Here is an 18,216-nt window from a genome sequence, read left to right on the forward strand (position 1 = left end):
AACAAGTAACTCAAATGTGTTTATGTGTGATTTAAAGGAACATATAAGCTTTTCAGCTGAACAGAAAGAACGAATGACGGAGAAAACTAACCCAAATAATTAAAGATTGGCTAAACAAACAACGAATTAAATAAACATTTCTGAAAAATAATTTAGTCCCCCAATAATAAAAGAAAATATATTTAATTTTTGTAAAAAAAAAATTAAAAAAAAATCACACCAGATTGCAAGTAAAACCACAATAAGAAAAAAAATTATAAATAACTTGATAAAAAAAAAAACTTTGGTTGTGTTTTAACTGTAATTAGATATTGTGCTGATAAATGAAATGCATTTGTCTTCACTGTTTAAATTATTTGATTATTTAAATTAGAGTTTTGCAAGAATTAACTTTTAACCAGTACAATAATCATAATTGTGGCGTCACTCCATAAACAAAAGGACAAGGATGCAAACTGAACTTAAAGTTTCGCTCTTATAAGGTAAAAAAGGCAAGAACTTCGAGAAATACTCATAGCCTTTTTCTGTTTTCACAGACTGGCTGACATATAAATTTTGGACAGAGTGAGACCTCTTTGGGTTGTTTTTGCCTTTATAAAGTCAAGTTAGACGCAATCAGAAACAAAACAGTCAACTGTTACGTGTTTGCAGGTTAAAATTTCACTATCAGATAGTTATTCCTGTGGGTTTGAATAAAGAACAGTTTAAAAGGCAAAACAAAAACCGACGAGATTTGGTAATAAGATCATTACGATGATAATCATCGTTTTATGTTTTTTTATATATGTAATGTAAAAAAAAAAAACATGGTGTGCTATTGTGTCTAAGCACAATACGATGTTTTATTATTTTAATTGTTAAAAATTTTGAAGTAAATGAAGTCCACAAAGACAAGAATTAGTTAAGAATATTAAACTAATAAACAATACTTTGTCCACGCCGGACGGGAACGTTCTTTATTTCTGACAACCTGCTGCCCAATAAAGTGATTGACGGGCTCGCGCCAACATGGAAAGCTGAATGGACCAATGAGCGCGCAGCACCTCGCTGACTCATTAACAGGAAGTTATTTAACCAGCTGCCGTGAAGCTTGTGTTGTTAGTTCACGGAGCCTGTGGAAGGTGTCGTACAGCGCAGAAATGAACCCGGGAGTTTTTACGTGGCTTTTCCTGCTGTTACTTGCTGCGGCCACAGCAGGTAGATAACTCACCAGGAGGAAGTAACTCTAAAATAAGCTTTGTTCTCTTTTACTGAACAACGCGTTCATTTGGCAGTCGTTTCTGTGACGGCGTTGTTTGTTGTAACTTCACGAGTCTTAACCAAGAAAGTATCAAAATGTCATTTAGTCTAACGTTAACTCTTAGTATTTGTTCACTTAGTGCGGTGCTTCTGGATTCCAGTCCTGCTCTGCACGTTTTAGATGTGCCTCTATTCCAGAGCAGCTGATTCAAATGATTGCATCAAGTGCTGCAGAAACCTGTCAATCAGCCACAGATTCAATCCAGGTGCGGCAAAAAGGAAACACCTAAAACATGCAGGGCAGGAGGGCCTGAGGACCGGACTTGAGAACCACTGACTTAGTGGGTCTCTTTATGACGTACGAACTGGACATTAGGAGAAGTGAAAGTGGCTATTATCTGTTTGTTTCAAAGTAAACACTCTGCTTTTTTTTTCAGCTTCCTGGCCTATTACCTGCTATCAGTGTATGTCATTAAAGTGTCTGTTGGTTAAACTTTTAATGTCTGCTTGTTTTCAGAGAGGAGTAATGTCCTCTTCATTGTGTCGGATGATCTGCGGACATCCCTGGGTTGTTATGGAGACACACTCGCAAACTCTCCCAACATTGACCAGCTGGCATCCAAAAGCCAAGTCTTCCTCAATGCGTTTGCCCAGGTGAGAGCAAGATTTTGTAGAAAGATTTTAAATGATTTCCAGCTTCTTTATATATATATATATATATATATATATATATATAAATATACTGCTCAAAAAAATAAAGGAACACTTAAACAACACAATATAACTCCAAGTAAATCAAACTTCTGTGAAATCAAACTGTCCACTTAGGAAGCAACACTGATTGACAATCAATTTCACCTGCTGTTGTGCAAATGGAACTTTGTACAGAACAAAGTATTCAATGAGAATATTTCTTTCATTCAGATCTAGGATGTGTTATTTGAGTGTTCCCTTTATTTTTTTGAGCAGTGTATATACTGTATATATAAACAAGAAGACAAAACAAAAAACACTTTGTTTCCATTTTACCCACTTTGTTGGGGTAAAATTGTATGCTCTTATTAATAAAAATTGATTGCAAGCTACAAGCAGCAATTAGCTGCCGTTTTTCTCCTAATGTTTTTCTATTAAAAAGCCGAACTCCAAAAATATCTAATTCTGTTCAATATTAAACGCTTGGACCAATACTAAATGTGAGGGGTGTTTTATACATTTTCTTGATTCTCTGGATCAAAATAAAAATGCAAACGTATTGTTGTATGACATTATTGTAGGTATATACAACATTTTACCGGTAACTGAAGGTGTAACTGTTTCATTTCGGTGTTAAGTCATTGGATTATATAATAAATTTTGTTTTTAATGTGTGAATTATACTGGTCCATGCCCAGTTGGGACAGCTTGGCCTCACTGATGCGTTTGAGAGCCATTTTTTCCCCCCCTCTTTCTCTAGCAAGCCGTGTGCGCTCCCAGTCGCACATCCATGTTGACCAGTCGCAGACCGGACACGACCAGACTCTATGACTTCAACTCCTACTGGAGAGTCCACTCTGGGAACTACACTACTCTGCCGCAGCACTTTAAATCTGAAGGCTACTACACCATGTCAGTGGGGAAGGTGTTTCATCCAGGTATGAGCAACAATGTGTTTTACTGAAAGAAAAAAATCCTAAAAACAATTTGAAATGATGTATCACAAGTTTAGCCCCTTGTGCTTATATGTCCACTTGTTTCTTTCCATAGGAATTGCTTCAAACCACACTGATGACTACCCCTACAGCTGGTCTATTCCTGCATATCACCCATTTTCCTTTAGATTTGAGAAGCAAAAGGTAAGAATATGGAATTGGATGTTTAAAACATGGTTATTGCCCTGGATGGTAGTATAAGAGCTGGTCCTTCATCGGGAACAACTTATCCCTGACTAATATTTGACAGGACTCTCCTGTGGTCTGTATGACAAACTGTTTTAACAAGGTAAATTGATTAGCACAACATATAAATAAGGAACAATTGAATTGACTGACTCCTCAGTAGAAGAAGAATGCATTGTAAAAGCACTGCTGACCACTGAGCTGTGATATTGTGTCTCATACTTGTTATAATAAGGATTAATAGAGGGATTCAAACATTCAAATAAGTTATTTAGAAATTTAAATTTTTTTAGTAGGTTTCCTTGAGACAAAATTGAAATCAAAATATACCCAGTTCAATGTGGACGTAATTTGTATAAGCTGATGTTATGGTCCTTTGTGTGTCTCTATTAATGTTTACCATCATTGTGGAGGAATTCAGACTCAGCCATGCTGTCGTGGATTTTCTGCTGTTTGGGACCATTGTGCTGTTTCAGTTCACATAAATCTCTTACACATGGTTTTGCATTTGACTCTACGTACTATGGCTTACAGAGGAGTTTATAGTTGACTCAATGACTCCAAAGTGCCAAGGTTCTAAAAAAATAATATAACCAGTCCCCAATCACTGACTATGACGGTTGGTATGAGTTGTTTATCTTCTATCTTTTAAATTTTGTTTTGTTGATTTTAGAGCTCCTAAAATCAACAAAATCAAAGTAGCATATTCTCTCAGAGATATGCCACTTACTAAAGAGTGAATAACTCTACCCTGGAGGTATGGACTATGTGAAAACTATATGGTTATGTACAGGCAAGGGCAATCATATTACAGACCATATCTGATTTAGTGGGGGTTGATCAAACTGTTAATTTTTACAAAAAACATCACTATCGAATAAAACTACCATATTAGCGTCATCTGTGTTCAGGATCTTCTCAGTGGAGTTACAGTCGGTAGTTTAGGGAATGAAGATAAGGGGCACGACAACACAACCTTGTGGTTCACCTGTACAGATAATATGGATTTGCAGAGGAAGCCAGAAGCCCACTGGAAGCTTTAATCGGACTCCGGTGGGATTAACCTGCAGAAGCTTTGGCTCCGCAGGCTCATAGTAACACATTTTTAGGGAACCACAAGTTAGACACAGAGCAGACATTCAGAGATTTGTTTATAATGTCTGAAGACTGATTCTAGCTGGTCAAGTCAATGTTTTAGGATAAATGGTAAATTTTTTGAAACATTTTTGAGTTGGATGATTGCAGGCTGAATAAAAACAACTCCCATTAGGTGAAAGCTTGTTAAACTGGATATAAAGGAGTTTTACAAACATAACCCTTTCTTGAGTAACTTGATTAAAATAAATCCTGAGTCTACAATCTGACTCCATACTTGTGATGCATCTATATTATGTATTTAAGATACAAAGTGTTTCCACAGCCAGTTACTGAAGTTCAAACTTCTGGATTTGGTATTGCAAGTTTTCTTTCTTATGAAACAGCTTTGTTTGTTCCACTAACCTTCATGTACACGTCATGAAAAACACTTAAGATGCAAAGCCAAACTCTGAGCGAACATTTAAATTGCCCGTCTCCATGGCGTCACCAGAATGTTGAAAGCAGCGTAACATTCTGACATGTCACAAACCAAAACCCAAGCTGCAGAATTCCTTTTCACAGTCAGACAAACTCTGAACCTTTGAGAGAAACTGCACTTTTTTTCCGCCCTGCGATTATCTCGATCCACGATCTGGTCAAGGTTTTGCTAGCCGCATGGCTCCTTCCAAGAGAACAAACTCCGTCATGCAGTGGCATGGGATTGAGAGGCTTGGCATTCACAGTAATGTAAGTAATCAATAACCACTCTATTTAAAACTTTATTGTTGATGAATGTTTTATTTAGATTTAGATGGCTGATGTAATTCGATGAAATCTTAAAGCCAAAATGTAGATGCTGCCTAGTTTACAAGAGTTTACAATTTAAGAACTTTTTCAAATTAAGAAATATTTTTTGTTAACAAATACATGAATGTAGAGTTGCATTTGACTAGTTCAGTTATTTATAGTATTATGAATGATTTAAAATGAGTAGTAGTAATTGTTGCAAGGGATTTTTGTGAGCTGGAGCGGTAAAAATCTTTGTTTCACAGACCGCAGACGGCTGCAGCTACAACTCCCGGATGCTGGCGATGGAGAGAGTTCAGCATGCCGACGCGGTTGCCCTTGTTGAGCGCGTAGAGAGGCTATGTGACTCTGTGATGGCCAGGAACAACGCTGTTCTGAAGAGACTGGGCCACTCCATCCGGCAGAAACCCTCTCCCTCGCTTCGGCTCCTGGACTTCCAGCCAAAGTCCTCCGAATCCCCCCGCAGACGAGCGAGCAGCAGGAAGACCTGCCATTTTCCCCCTATAAATGGGAAGCAGATAAGCTGCCCCAACAAGGCCCTGGATGAGCCCTTCTTTGACACAAAGCTCCCACTGGGAAGTGAGCTGGTGGCGCTGCCCTGTGAGATGACTGAAACTCCGGGTCGAGCCAGAAAGCCAAGCCCCAACGCTTTGGTTGGATCTGTGGACACCCTGAGCACCATGGACACCCACACTCCCAGTGAGCTCACCTCCATTTCACTGGACCCATATCTGCCATTGACGCCGTCTTGTCTTCCTCCAGCCCCAGCAAATGGAGCATCTCAAATCCTGGTGAAAATCAAACAAGCAGGTTAGTTTTAAAGTCAATCAGCAAACTTTACTTATAACAGCAGCCTAAGATGTTAAAACCCCTGAAACATATAAAGCTGAGCTAACCAGACTGTTTTTGCTTTTGACAGAACCAGACCAGAACATAGTTGGATGCAAAGAGGATTCAGTTTCAGCCAACGTGGAGCAGGTGATAAAAAGACAGAATCAATTCCTGCTTATCCACCAACTCCCATCTATAGCTTCAGCTGATCTTAGAGAGACACTTAAAGTTTCTGCACTGCCTCTTCAATTTGCACATCCTCCTAAAGTTGCACCACTTCCTAGATCTGCACTTCTTCCCAAAGCTGCACCTCCGCCTGAAGTTGAATTGCTTCGTAAAGCAGCACCTCCCCCTATAGCTGTACATCCTCCCAAAGCAGCACCTCATCCTAAAGTCACAATTGTTCATATAGCTGAACCTCCTTCAAATGCTGCACCTCATGCCAAATCTGCACCTCATGCCAAATCTGCACCTCATGCTAAAGTCACAATTGTTCATATAGCTGAACCTCCTTCAAATGCAGCACCTCCTTTTACAGCTGCACCTCTTCCCAAATTTGCACCTCATCCTAAATCTGCATCTCATCGTAAAGCCCTGCTTCCTCTTAAATCCACGCCTCTTCATATAGTTAATGCCGCACGTTTTCCCAAAGTGGCACCTCATCCTAAATCTGCATCTCCCCCTAAAACCAAACCTCGTAAAGTGGCATCTCTTCATGCAGTTGCACGTGCTTCTAAAATTGTTCCTCCTTCTACATCTGCACCTCTTCCCATAGTGGCACCTCATCCTAAACCTGCACCTCCTCCTAAAGCCACACCTAAAGTCGCAATTCTTCATATAGCTGCACCTCCTCCAAATGCAGCACCTCCTTCTACAGCTGCACCTCCTTTTAAAGCCACACTGCCTCCTAAATCCCTTCTTCATCTTAAAGCCAGACCCCTTCATACAGTTGCAGCTCTTTCCAAAGTAGTACCTCCTCCTAATGCCTCACCTCCTCTTATGGCTGCATCTCTTCCCAAAGCGCCACTTCCTCTTAAAGCCCCACCTCTTCAAAGAGCTGCCCCTCTTTCTACAGCTGCCCCTCTTTCTACAGCTGCCCCTCTTTCTACAGCTGCCCCTCTTCTCAAAGTTGCACCTCTTCCCACAGTGCCACCTCTCTCCAATGTGCCACCTCTCTCCAATGTGCCACCTCCTCCTAAAGTCACGCCTCGTCCTACAGCCGCACCTCCTCCTACACCGACCTCTCCCAACAGAAGACTGCAACGAAAAGCCATTTACCTCCAGCGGTATCGCAGATAGGGTATGCCCTCTCTGTGTGGGACTTCCCAACATTTGCATCTTTTTTTTTTTCTCCCCCTGTTTTTGAGTTGTTGGGAAAGTTGCGCTTAATAAAACATTTACCTTCATACAATGTATATTGTGCATTTGTTTCTCGAAACCTGGACAAACTCAACATTTTAACATGTCGCACATTAGATAACAGTCTATGTAAGATAAATATTTTGTTGACGGTGCCACACGGCAAACCAGCCTGTAGGAGAGGAAGGGGAAAAAAAAAGGAAATGGGAACCACATAAACTCGGTTCACTGACGATACAATCCTACCTTAAGTTTAAACATCAAAGATTTCCTTCTGCTCCAGTGAAGCTCTGAATGCTACATTATGATTCTCTGATGAAGGAAAGATGACCAAACGCCTCCATGTTTTGTTTCTTCAATGGGACAAAGCATGAAGGGAAAAATATTAGACTGAAGAGAAACGTCTTACTGTTTACTGACGGTCGGTGTTTAAGCATGGACGAGGGCAGCAGATTAAATTTAGTGCAGCAGCTCAATGTAGGCTATTCTGCACAGTAGTTTACAAAAGGCACAAGACAGAAAAGCTGTGTATAAAAAACACAAACTTAAAGATTAACTTTGTCTACCAAAACAAATCTAACTAAAGTAATGTGCACACACCTACACTGGAATCTATTTAGGCCCTGATGGTGCCTGACATTGGAAGTGACTTATTTATTTTTTGCTTTATTAGTATTTACAGTTTTTCTAATTGTACATTTAGTTTTTTGTTGTATCCAGGAAAACACAAATGTTTTCTTTCCTCTTTTTCTCAAAGCTCACAGGTGTTAATTTTGCCTCTTCGTTTCTAGATTTGCTTTTTACCTCATTTTATTGTCGGACTTCTTAGAACAAATTTTGCCTTCTGCCTAAAGCAGGGGAGCCCAATGTCTTTCCTCAAGGGCCGGCATCCTGCATGTTTTAGTTTTCGCCCAACAACCTTCTCAGCATGTCATTGTTCTTCTTAGGCCTTCTAACGAGCCATCATTGGATTCAGGTGCGTTGAACTAAAACATGCAGGATGCCGGCCCTCCAGGACCCACTTTTTGCACCCCTGGTCTAAATACATTTTGTCCAGACCAAGCATCATATTGTACCTGCCTAGCGAGCATTTTGAACCCATTCCCTTTGGGGGTTTTTTTCTTCTCATAGTCAGAAGTCTGAATTTCCCATAAATTTGTCTCAAATGTATTGAGACATACATTTGTCACATACTGTGGCAGTATGCATGTCTCAGTACAACTGCAGTTGGTTGTCACAATACCCCGTCCAATTACTCCAAAACTAAGCCTCACTATTATTTCCATCTACCCACAGTTGTCATCTTCAAACTTTTGGACCTTCAGTGTGGAATTTCTGCCAATAGATTGGATTTGGATTAGGTGGGGACACAGTAACACAACCTTGTGGTACTCCAGTGCTGATGATTTGAATGTGGTAATTTCAAAACGAGCATATGGTGAGGAAGCTGATGGCAGACTGGAACTTGGAGTCTGCTACTGGTGCTTTGAATGGTTTTAACCTGCAATGTAAAAAATAAAATGAAGTGTTGGTTATTGCGATATAAAATGGTGCCGTCTGCTAAAAAAACCCCCATTTAATCCTGACCACACCTCACTTTGTGTATGCTTAGTGGATGTTTGTAGCTGCACCTAATACTGTAAATCATGTTTCTCTTGCACTGTTCATAACAACGCACTATTTTACATTTAAAAATTGAAGAAGGGTAACTTCATCTATCCAGCTTTATTTGCCACAAGTTTACATGAACAGCCCAGAAAAAGAGAAGTAGATTCTATGACAGAGTTGTGTTTAAAATAAGACAAACAAGAATAACTGGGCTAGAAGGCTGGCACAGTGTTTGAAATGGTTGTCATGACAACATGTGGGGTTCCAGTGTGTGAAGGAGTGAACAGTGTACACCTGCTTTACATCCAGCTAAGCCTGTCACAGTAAGCAGTTCAATTAATTGCATTAATTAATTAAAATGAGCTCCATAATTCCCATTCTGTTGATTGAAGGGCAGTTTTGTTTACGGAGACTTCATAGTCCATTTTATTTATGGCTTTGGTTTTATGAAGTTTTTTTATTTCCTTTTTTTTCTTATTTGTTATATTTATTGTATAACCTTGTGTTTTAAATATTTAAAATATCTTCCTCTCCAGTGTTCTTTACGAAAGTTAAAGTAGTTTATTGGTCTTTGAGAGGGTGAACTTCCATTATCGCTATATTACTTGAAAATGATCTCAAAACAATATTATTGTTTATCACAATTTATCGCCCAGCAAAATTTGTCAATCGTGACAGGCCTTCAGCCAGCCAGTGACTGAAGAATGACTTTTGGACCTGGAGTGGACAGGAAGAGGACGCACGATCAAAATGATCTCTGAAAGCGAATAAGTGAACATCTCCTCTCCAGATGTGTAAAGGCGAGGACGGTCGGCTCCATGCCAACCTGCTGTGTGCGGTCAACGTGACGGAGCAGCCTGGGGGAACCCTGCCGGACCTGGAGAGCACCGACGAAGCGGTGAGGCTACTGAAGATTCGGGCCAGCGACGGAGCGCCTTTCTTCCTGGCTGTGGGCTTTCACAAACCGCACATACCTTTCAGGATCCCACAGGTACATGAGTCTTTATTTATGGCGCAGCCTATACAACATGTCTTGTGTAAAACATGTAATTCATCAGAGTGGAAACGTACCTCATCAATCAGACTCAACCAGTCAACAAGCTTCCTGATGAATTGGTTTTAATTGAGCAGCTTCTGATGCATTCACCAACTTCATGTCCTCACATAAACGTCTCCCAACAAATGCTGCTGTTATTGATTTTGATCATGTCGAGCAGCTGGGAGAGACTGATGTGATAACATGCTAAACAGGAACATTTGCGAATTTAGTTTTATGCAGCGGATCGTGTAAAATGACAGTCTGTGGCAAATTAAACATTTTAGCTGTGCATTGTCAGATGTTGGATGAATGCAGCTGCATATCAAAGATATGGCTCGTCCTCTCTGATCCTCATTGTGTCAACAAAGCTGAAACTGTGTAGTTAAAGTAAAAATAGAAGTGATCTGGTGTTTAATTTGCCTGTTAAAGAAGATCTTACAGATAGTTAGTTTAGTAATGCTATGAGGTTACACAGTTTTCATATTCTTTTTTTATACTTGTTGCTTTGCAGCCACATTTTTTAATGTATTTAGTAGGATTTTATATGTCATAGTGTGGAATATTTATGAAACTTGAAGTAAAATGTTGGTCTTAAGGTTTTTCAAATGAATAAAAACAAAGGAATTTGCTTTTGCCCTAAATTAAAATCTATTTCAACCACTTATAGGTCACCTGATAAGTGACCTATCGGTTCTTAAAAATCACAAAGGATGGATCAGGGATTAAATTAGGAAGTTCCAAAGACTTGAACATTTTACGAAATACATCTAGGTCATCAACGAAAAATAGAAATCCATACCTATCAAAACATGGCCGCCATCTCAACTGACCGCCCAGCCAAGGAGGGCGTTGGCCAGGAGGCCGGTGGGAGGCTTATGCTACCTCTGGAGGAGCTGCAGAGATCCACAGGCGAAACATTTGAGGACAGTCATCATTTATGCTACAAATTTAGCATGTAAGAGTAGTAAACGCAGCCGTTACCCTTATGGGTTTTCTCAACAGTACATCTATTGTTCAGAAATCTGATTTCCTGTTGTCTCCCTCAAACATATAGGAGGCATGGCGAACATGTAAAAGAAGCTGCTTTGGTCAGAAGAATCCAAATTTAGTTAATGAAAGGCAGAAAATGAGCTGCTTAACTCCCAAAGCTCACCCTCCCCACATTAATGCAAGGTGGGGATGCTTTTTCTTCAGCAGGGTCAAAGAAGTTTATCAGGGATAAGAAAACGATTGGAACTACACATGAAAAAATTCACGTGTTTAAGTGGCCTAATCAAAGTCCAGACCTAGCTCCATCTCTGAATCCATGAGCTTGAGTTATTTTCATTTAAATCAAATGAGCAAACATTTCAGTCTCTACATTTGAAGATCCTTTAAGAGTCTTTAAGCTGTAACTGAAGTGAAAGGTGGTTCTGATCAGTATCAGCTCAGCCTGCATTAATCATTCATGTAATAATTTTTTTGGAAATGATCAGTTAAATCTCAGTTTTAATAAACTGGGATCATTTCAAATCTTCATAAAGTTGACAATCGTACTCAAAATGTCCATCTCGCTGCGTTTGGCTGGCCGCTGTCGTCGTTCTGGTCGAGTCTGTGTAATGCACGGCACAAGGACAGCGCTTCAGTCACTCTGAGTCGGATTCATTATAAACAATTCAGTCGGTCCCCCGGCCCCTGAATGAGCAGGCTGTTGTTGGCACAACTACGGCTGAGTGGGAGAGGTGGGGGGAGGTTATTGTCCTGTGAGAGGAGGCAGTTTTGCTTAAGTATGTTTTGGACAAATGCTCCCAAATCCTAGACAAAAGCAGACACAAAGCCTTTGTAAATGGTGTTGGGGAAATGGGGAGAAATAATGGCTTATAGAAAAGAGAAAGAGAAGAAGCATGGAAAAATAGCTTTTTGGGATAACTGCTGAGACCAAATGAGAAAGGAAAAGGAGAGTCGAGAAAACAAGAGGTACTGGACAGAAGTTAACGGCATTGATTCTTGAAAATCCTTGGTATACGTTTTATTTAGAAATCTCCAAACACCTTCCAGAGAGGTGTTTTGTTGGTGCTAGTTGGTAGTATTAATTTTTAGATCAGCGGTAGTGAAGAATTTAATGGCAAACATTGGAAGTGGATGATATTCCCATCAATAGACAGACTGTCTCTTTGTGGTCGTTTTATCCATATTTAACACTTGAATGCCCTCCAATGTTGCAGGAGTACCTGAGCCTATACCCCTTAGATAAAATGACTTTGGCCCCTGACCCAGATGTTCCCCAGCGCCTTCCTCCTGTAGCCTACAATCCCTGGACCGATGTGAGAAAGAGGGAGGACGTTCAGAAACTAAATGTCAGCTTTCCATACGGACCAATTCCTAAAGACTTCCAGGTAAAAAAAAAAAAAGAAAACCCCAAACCTTTCAACGTCTAATGATAGTGTGCTCCTTCTTCATTGATGAGGAAGTATGACAGTGTTGCTCTGCCATTGTCTTCCAGCTGCGTATCCGTCAGCACTACTACGCCGCTGTGTCTTACATGGACGCTCAGGTTGGGAGGCTTCTCAGCACTCTTGATGCTCTCGGGTTGACTGACAGCACAATGGTGGTTTTCACATCGGATCATGGTTAGAAGACTTTTATGCCCTAAAATTAGTGTTTTGTTTTCTTATCTGGAGCGTAACAGTGTTTCTCTCATATATTGGGTTTACTTGTACACCCTAGTGAAGATGTGCAGAAACTATGAAAGTAATCTTTTATAGCAGCTGGTCTTCACCTGTGATTTTTCAAAAGGTTGGATCAGACAAAGAAAGGGATCTATGGACATTTCTCTTGGCACTTTCTCTTTAGACCAGGGGTCTCCAACCCTGGTTCTGGAGATCTGCTATCCTACAGGTTTTAGATGCAACGCTCCTCCAAACACACCTGCATAAAATGAAGAACTTGTTGCCAGGTCTTTGCCAAGCTTTACGGCATGGTGAAGAGGTAATTCACTCATTTGATTCAGCTGGGTTGGAACTAGGATGGTATAAACCAGAACCATGTAGTACCCTTCGCTTCGTCCAGAGGGTCTGGGCTCTCCGCTCTTGAGAAACGATTGCCTCCTAAAGGCATGGACTTGTCACGTTACGTTTGTACCTCAGGTAAAAATAAGGTAATTTATTTACTATTTAAAGTTCCCAGAGACTACCAACAGGTAATAAATGAACAAAATAAGGTGCTTTAGTTACATTTATGTCATGGGAGATTTAGTTTAAAATTATTTCTTAATGTAAGGTTTTTCTGTGAGGATATGCTACAACAATGAAATATATTTTAAGATCTTCTGCACATCTTCATAAGCGGTGTCAGTAAATCATTTCCTCCCTGTACACTTTTAAGACGTTCCACTCAAGAATGACTTGCTTTAGTTCCTTTTGACCACCAGATGGCAGTGTTGTGACAGCAAATATCTTGTCATGTAAAACTGTGGCTCTTTGTTTGCATTACTTCCCATCTTTAACAGCTGTTTTTGTTTTGTCAAAGCTAAATTAACGTGAACATTATTTAAGTGGCGGATGACGTGGAAAAACGTGTACAAATATAATCCATGCTTTTATTTGTGCTATGTTGATTTATCTTCACCTCTGTCACATCAGTGTTTTTGATCCAAAACCTCAAATTCTTCCCCCCTCTTCTTAACACAGGTTGGTCGTTAGGCGAACACGGCGAGTGGGCTAAATACTCTAATTTTGACGTGGTGACACGCGTTCCCCTCATCGTGTTTGTCCCTGGGGTCACGGCCTCCCACAGCTCTCCAGGAGCGTCTACTTTCCCCTTTATTGACGTTTTAACCCAACCAGAGTACAGCTTCGCAAGTAAGAACCTTCTACTGGCGAAACCTTTTTAATGCCATAAAAGTCTCTTGCTTTCCACAGCCTTAGTGCATATTTAAACAGAAAACTTGTGGGTTTTTAAGTGCTCTCATAAAGCTTGTTAAAACATTTTCTAATGCAGCCATTAAACTTTTAATGAAGTCTTCAACGTACACAGGGAGCTTGAAAGAAACGTATTTAGACATGGATACTCTTGGATATATTGCCTAAGGATAGTCTTCTTTTTTCTGCAAGTAAAAGTGGTGCAATGATGATGAAATGCACCATTAAATAAAACACATTTTTGGGCTACCTTCGCTGGCTGTGGTTGGTTAAAACTTCAACTGTATGACTTTTTATTTTTATTTATTTTTTGCTCTCAGATGCTAGAGTTATCCAAAACACAGTGGAGCTGGTGGATATTTTTCCTACGGTTGCTAACATGACCGGCCTCCCAGCACTTAAGGAATGCCCTGAAGTTTCTTTCCAGGTAAAAAAAACCAAACAAATAAATTTATGCAACACAAGATGAGCTCAGAGTATCCAGGTATCAGGTTTGAGGTTTTATACTATAGATTTAATAGCTCAGATTGGAGATTGAGCTTTTTAATTACAAATGTTTTTACCCGACTTAATATTAAGCCATTTTAAGCCAAACTGTTGTACAACACAGATTCTTTTAGGTTCATCTTGATTGTAACTTTTTATCAATCACATATAGCAGTTAAATGTTGAGCAGAAATGTGTCATTAATACACATTTCTTGTTACTGAGAAGGAAATGTTCTGGAAAACAATGCTAAGAAAGCTAACAGGTGGCTTTTCCTGTGCCAAAACAGATGATGTACAGTGTACTTACTGACGTGGAACATCTGCAATATAGTTAATCTATTTTCAAAAAGTCCCCAACCTTGTTCTGATTTGAAATATTGCAAGAAATTTGGCATTCGTGGGAGGAAGGCTTTAGGAAAAGGAAGGCTACTTTAACCCAACCCTGCTTGATGTAAATGCTGCTAATCACAGCTGAATTAATTCATACCATAAGGCCAGAACTGACATTTTTAAGATTTTAAAAGCCTAGTAGATTCAAAACACTTTTTTAGTTTATTTTATTTTTTACGCATGAGTTCTACTTTTTTCTACGCTAGTAATATTAGCATGATAACTTTAAATTTCAAGCTACGTTTCTGCTAACGGTTGCGATAGGTTTCGCATTTAGGCCTAATTGTTTTGGACTGTTTGATATTTAAGACCATGAGAGTAGAAATAAGCTTTCCAGATATTTTGGGAATCAGTCTAAAAATGGCTTTTATTACCAGCTATTGATGGTAGTAATATATAATATTTTACAGATCCACACTAAATTAAAGTTTATTGGTCCTTGAGAGGGTGAAGCTTCATTATTATGCTGTTATCAAGATATGACTTGAAAATAGACTCAAAAACAACATCCTGGTTTATCACAATAATTACTGGGACATTTTATTGTCCAGCAAAATCGGTAATCGCTACAGGCTGAGTGTTTACTCCCTTCCTGTTCTGTTTCAGGTGGAGCTGTGCACAGAAGGAAGGAACCTGGCCCAGACCTTTCACCAGAAAGAACGAGGGAGGAACCCTGACATCCTGGCTTTCAGCCAATACCCTCGTCCCTCTGACACCCCGCAGGTAGGGCATTTACAGAACACGACATAAAGTTTCATCATGATGGTTAAATTACAGTTAATCTAAAAAAACCCCACAAAAAACAAGAAAGCTTGGTTATCAGCTGGAGCCTTTATTAGAGGTGGACATTTATCGTATCGTTTATCATTAATCTTAAAGAAATTCCTATGATGATGAGAATTTTTATTTATTGTCTTGATAAATGTCCATTAATGATGTTGCTGAAGAAACAAAACTAACAATATTGTCGGAAATGTTGTTTTATTTTCTCCATAGCTTGTTTCATAAGAGCATCAATAAACATCAGTATGATTAGATGTCATTACTATGTGCAATTAAATTATGTAAATCACAATTATTTAAGTAAATAAAATAATAATTTATTTTATTTTAAGTAAATAAAATAAATAGGAAGAAGCCTATTCCATGTGTGTATCGACCTGTGGAGTGACTTTGCAAAACAATTTTGCTAAAGTACTGAATTATTGTAAAACTATAAATGCATTCAAAAAAGATACAAGACATTATTTTAAATAGTTTTATGGAACATCGAGGACATACAGAAACTGTAAAATAATATGGGCTATTCTTAATGATTCAGTTAAATATACTATAAAATATATCAATATATAGATGTAGAGAGAGATGGAGATGGATATAGACGTAGAGATATAGTGTAAAATTATGTTTTCTATGTTGATATAATATATACTGTCACATGGATTTTGATAAGGATATATTGAAAAATAGTGTAAAGTAGTGGGAACTGCTAAAATGTTTGCAAAACAGCTTTTTGTGTGTATGTGTTTAAACGTATGTATATGTATATTTTTTTTTCAGGATTTGTTCAAAATAAATAATTATTGTTGTCACAAAATATGGCGGTACAGTTGTAATCCTGACCTTTACCCTCTCTGTTTGTACCTGGGCTGCCTCCTCTGTTCTCTCCAGAGCTGTGAGGATGCAACAGCCTCATCTCCTGCTTGATACAATGACTTGGCAGCTGTGCAGAGAAATGTGCTCAGATTAAGAAAAGAAAAACGCTTCATTGCTCTAAATTCTTCTTTTAGAACAACTCTGACCTTCCTGATCTCCGAGACATCAAGGTGATGGGTTACTCGATGCGTAACCGGGCCTACAGATACACCGTGTGGCTTGGCTTCAATCCCAGAACCTTCCAGGTGGGTGTGTCACATCCAGGACTCTCACGCCGTGACGGCTCTTTCTCCTGCCTCTTGTCTTCTCTTCTAAACGGGTTGGGTTCAGTGCGATGGATCCGTCCATCTTGTGCATCTCAGACGGATCCCGTGGCTTATGTTTGTCTTTCTCGCTCATCCGTCTCTCAATCTAGGTGAACTTGACGGATGTTCACGGGGGGGAGCTGTACATGTTGGAAGACGACCCCGGGCAGGACAAGAACATCTACGGCGACCATGACCACATTATGCTGACGAAGAAGATGGCCAGCCTTCCTCCTGTACGTTTTAATTGGCTCCAGTAACAAATCCTTAGTTTTTTCTCTGAATAGCATTTATTTACTCTGCTACTTATTTTTCAGGACGCGAGTCTGCAAACAAGAATGAGGCTCCAGCTCTATTACTACACAGCAGGACTGAAGACAAACGCAGGGAAGGTGTGACAAGCGTTAAACACAACAGATGGACTCACTGGGACAAGCTCAAAGGGAATATGGCCGCCTGAAAGGAATAAACACTGTGCATATATAGAAATATATATGCTTAAGTCTTGCAGTATTTTTCAGTTTTTTGGACTTTGTTAGTTTGGTTTATGTTACTGATTAAAAAGATGTTAAAACTTTTCTCTACACAAAGTAATTATTATTCCACAAAATAATCACCTTTTTCATAAAAAGATTCCATCAGGTCTGGACAACATGGCTGAAAAATGCATCAAGATATAAAGGTTGATGCATTTCAGTCCATAGACTGATATTCATATCAGTCTATGGATGATTATTGATCAGGGTTTTGTTTTTAATATCTGATACACTGCCAAACTGGCGGTGTGACCTTTTCTATTTTAGCCATGTTTTTCACTCCACACAGTAGATTTGAAATTTTTTTTTATTTTTAAGCAGTTTTGAGGCATGATGGCAAAACACGAAAATGTGTCTGTGCCAGTTTCTCAGGAGGTGGTTGCTAGGTAACCACTGAGTGGGTGAGTTAGCTGATGCCACCAACATTTCTTAGCTGACTGAGAGGTTGAGCGACTAAAGCCTTTCCTCTGCCTACATCACAGAGGACGCTGAAACGTTATTGACATACCAACAAGTTTCATCTTGTGACAAACTGTCGGTTATTTGGTGCCACTGGAATCGTCACGTTACCCAACATGATGGATTTACAGCTGCCACTGCACAATCACTGGCTACATTATGGAACGCATGCAAATTGACTTCTTTATCCATGACAATTAAAATGGAAAACGATAAAAATAAAGGTCATGGGATTACCAATTAAAGCAGAAGTGGGTTGGATTCTTACCATTAACTTCACATGTGGCAGACGCTCCATGTTAAAAAGGTAGTAAAAGTGTTTTAGAAACAAGATTCAGGCACACAATCCCAACTAAGTTAATGCTCTCAACTCTAAACAGGAACGCCAATTAATGTTTTGTTTTTTGTAAAATCATTGTGGAGGTGAACATTATTGTGAAAAATTCCTGGTTTTCATCTGCTAATAAGTTCAAGCTTTGTGTAATCTGCAAATCCGAATCGGTCTTTATTATCCTACAGAAGCACAATGAAGTTGGTTTCAGTATAGCCCACCCAAAGAACAAAGGAAGACCAACAACATGAGATATGGGTGGACAGGAGCCCGAGGCTGCGGCCATCATGAGGTGCTGCCTGTTCCTTACATGAGAAT

The 18,216-nt window shown here is 39.4% G+C and overlaps 1 protein-coding gene across 3 annotated transcripts; it reads left to right on the plus strand.

Moving 5' to 3' along the window:
• The first annotated feature begins 1,046 nt into the window (after positions 1-1,046).
• Positions 1,047-17,156, plus strand: ids (iduronate 2-sulfatase). Of its 3 annotated transcripts, XM_028009572.1 has the most exons (13): positions 1,047-1,197; positions 1,757-1,893; positions 2,693-2,870; positions 2,983-3,071; positions 9,586-9,786; positions 12,039-12,209; positions 12,317-12,443; positions 13,503-13,673; positions 14,054-14,160; positions 15,218-15,334; positions 16,402-16,512; positions 16,683-16,808; positions 16,890-17,156. In XM_028009572.1, the coding sequence occupies exons 1-13, from the start codon at positions 1,140-1,142 to the stop codon at positions 16,968-16,970; spliced, it is 1,674 nt and encodes a 557-aa protein (XP_027865373.1). In that variant the 5' UTR covers positions 1,047-1,139; the 3' UTR covers positions 16,971-17,156. The 3 variants fall into 3 exon arrangements, with proteins under 3 accessions (XP_027865373.1, XP_027865371.1, XP_027865372.1); XM_028009570.1 differs by lacking the exons at positions 9,586-9,786; positions 12,039-12,209; positions 12,317-12,443; ... (4 more) ...; positions 16,683-16,808; positions 16,890-17,156 and adding exons at positions 5,243-5,807; positions 5,917-7,241; XM_028009571.1 differs by lacking the exons at positions 1,047-1,197; positions 1,757-1,893; positions 2,693-2,870; ... (8 more) ...; positions 16,683-16,808; positions 16,890-17,156 and adding exons at positions 3,078-4,937; positions 5,243-5,807; positions 5,917-7,241.
• The last annotated feature ends 1,060 nt before the right edge of the window (positions 17,157-18,216 follow it).

Source organism: Xiphophorus couchianus, chromosome 23, assembly GCF_001444195.1.
Source record: "Xiphophorus couchianus chromosome 23, X_couchianus-1.0, whole genome shotgun sequence".
NCBI classification, from domain to species: domain Eukaryota; kingdom Metazoa; phylum Chordata; class Actinopteri; order Cyprinodontiformes; family Poeciliidae; genus Xiphophorus; species Xiphophorus couchianus.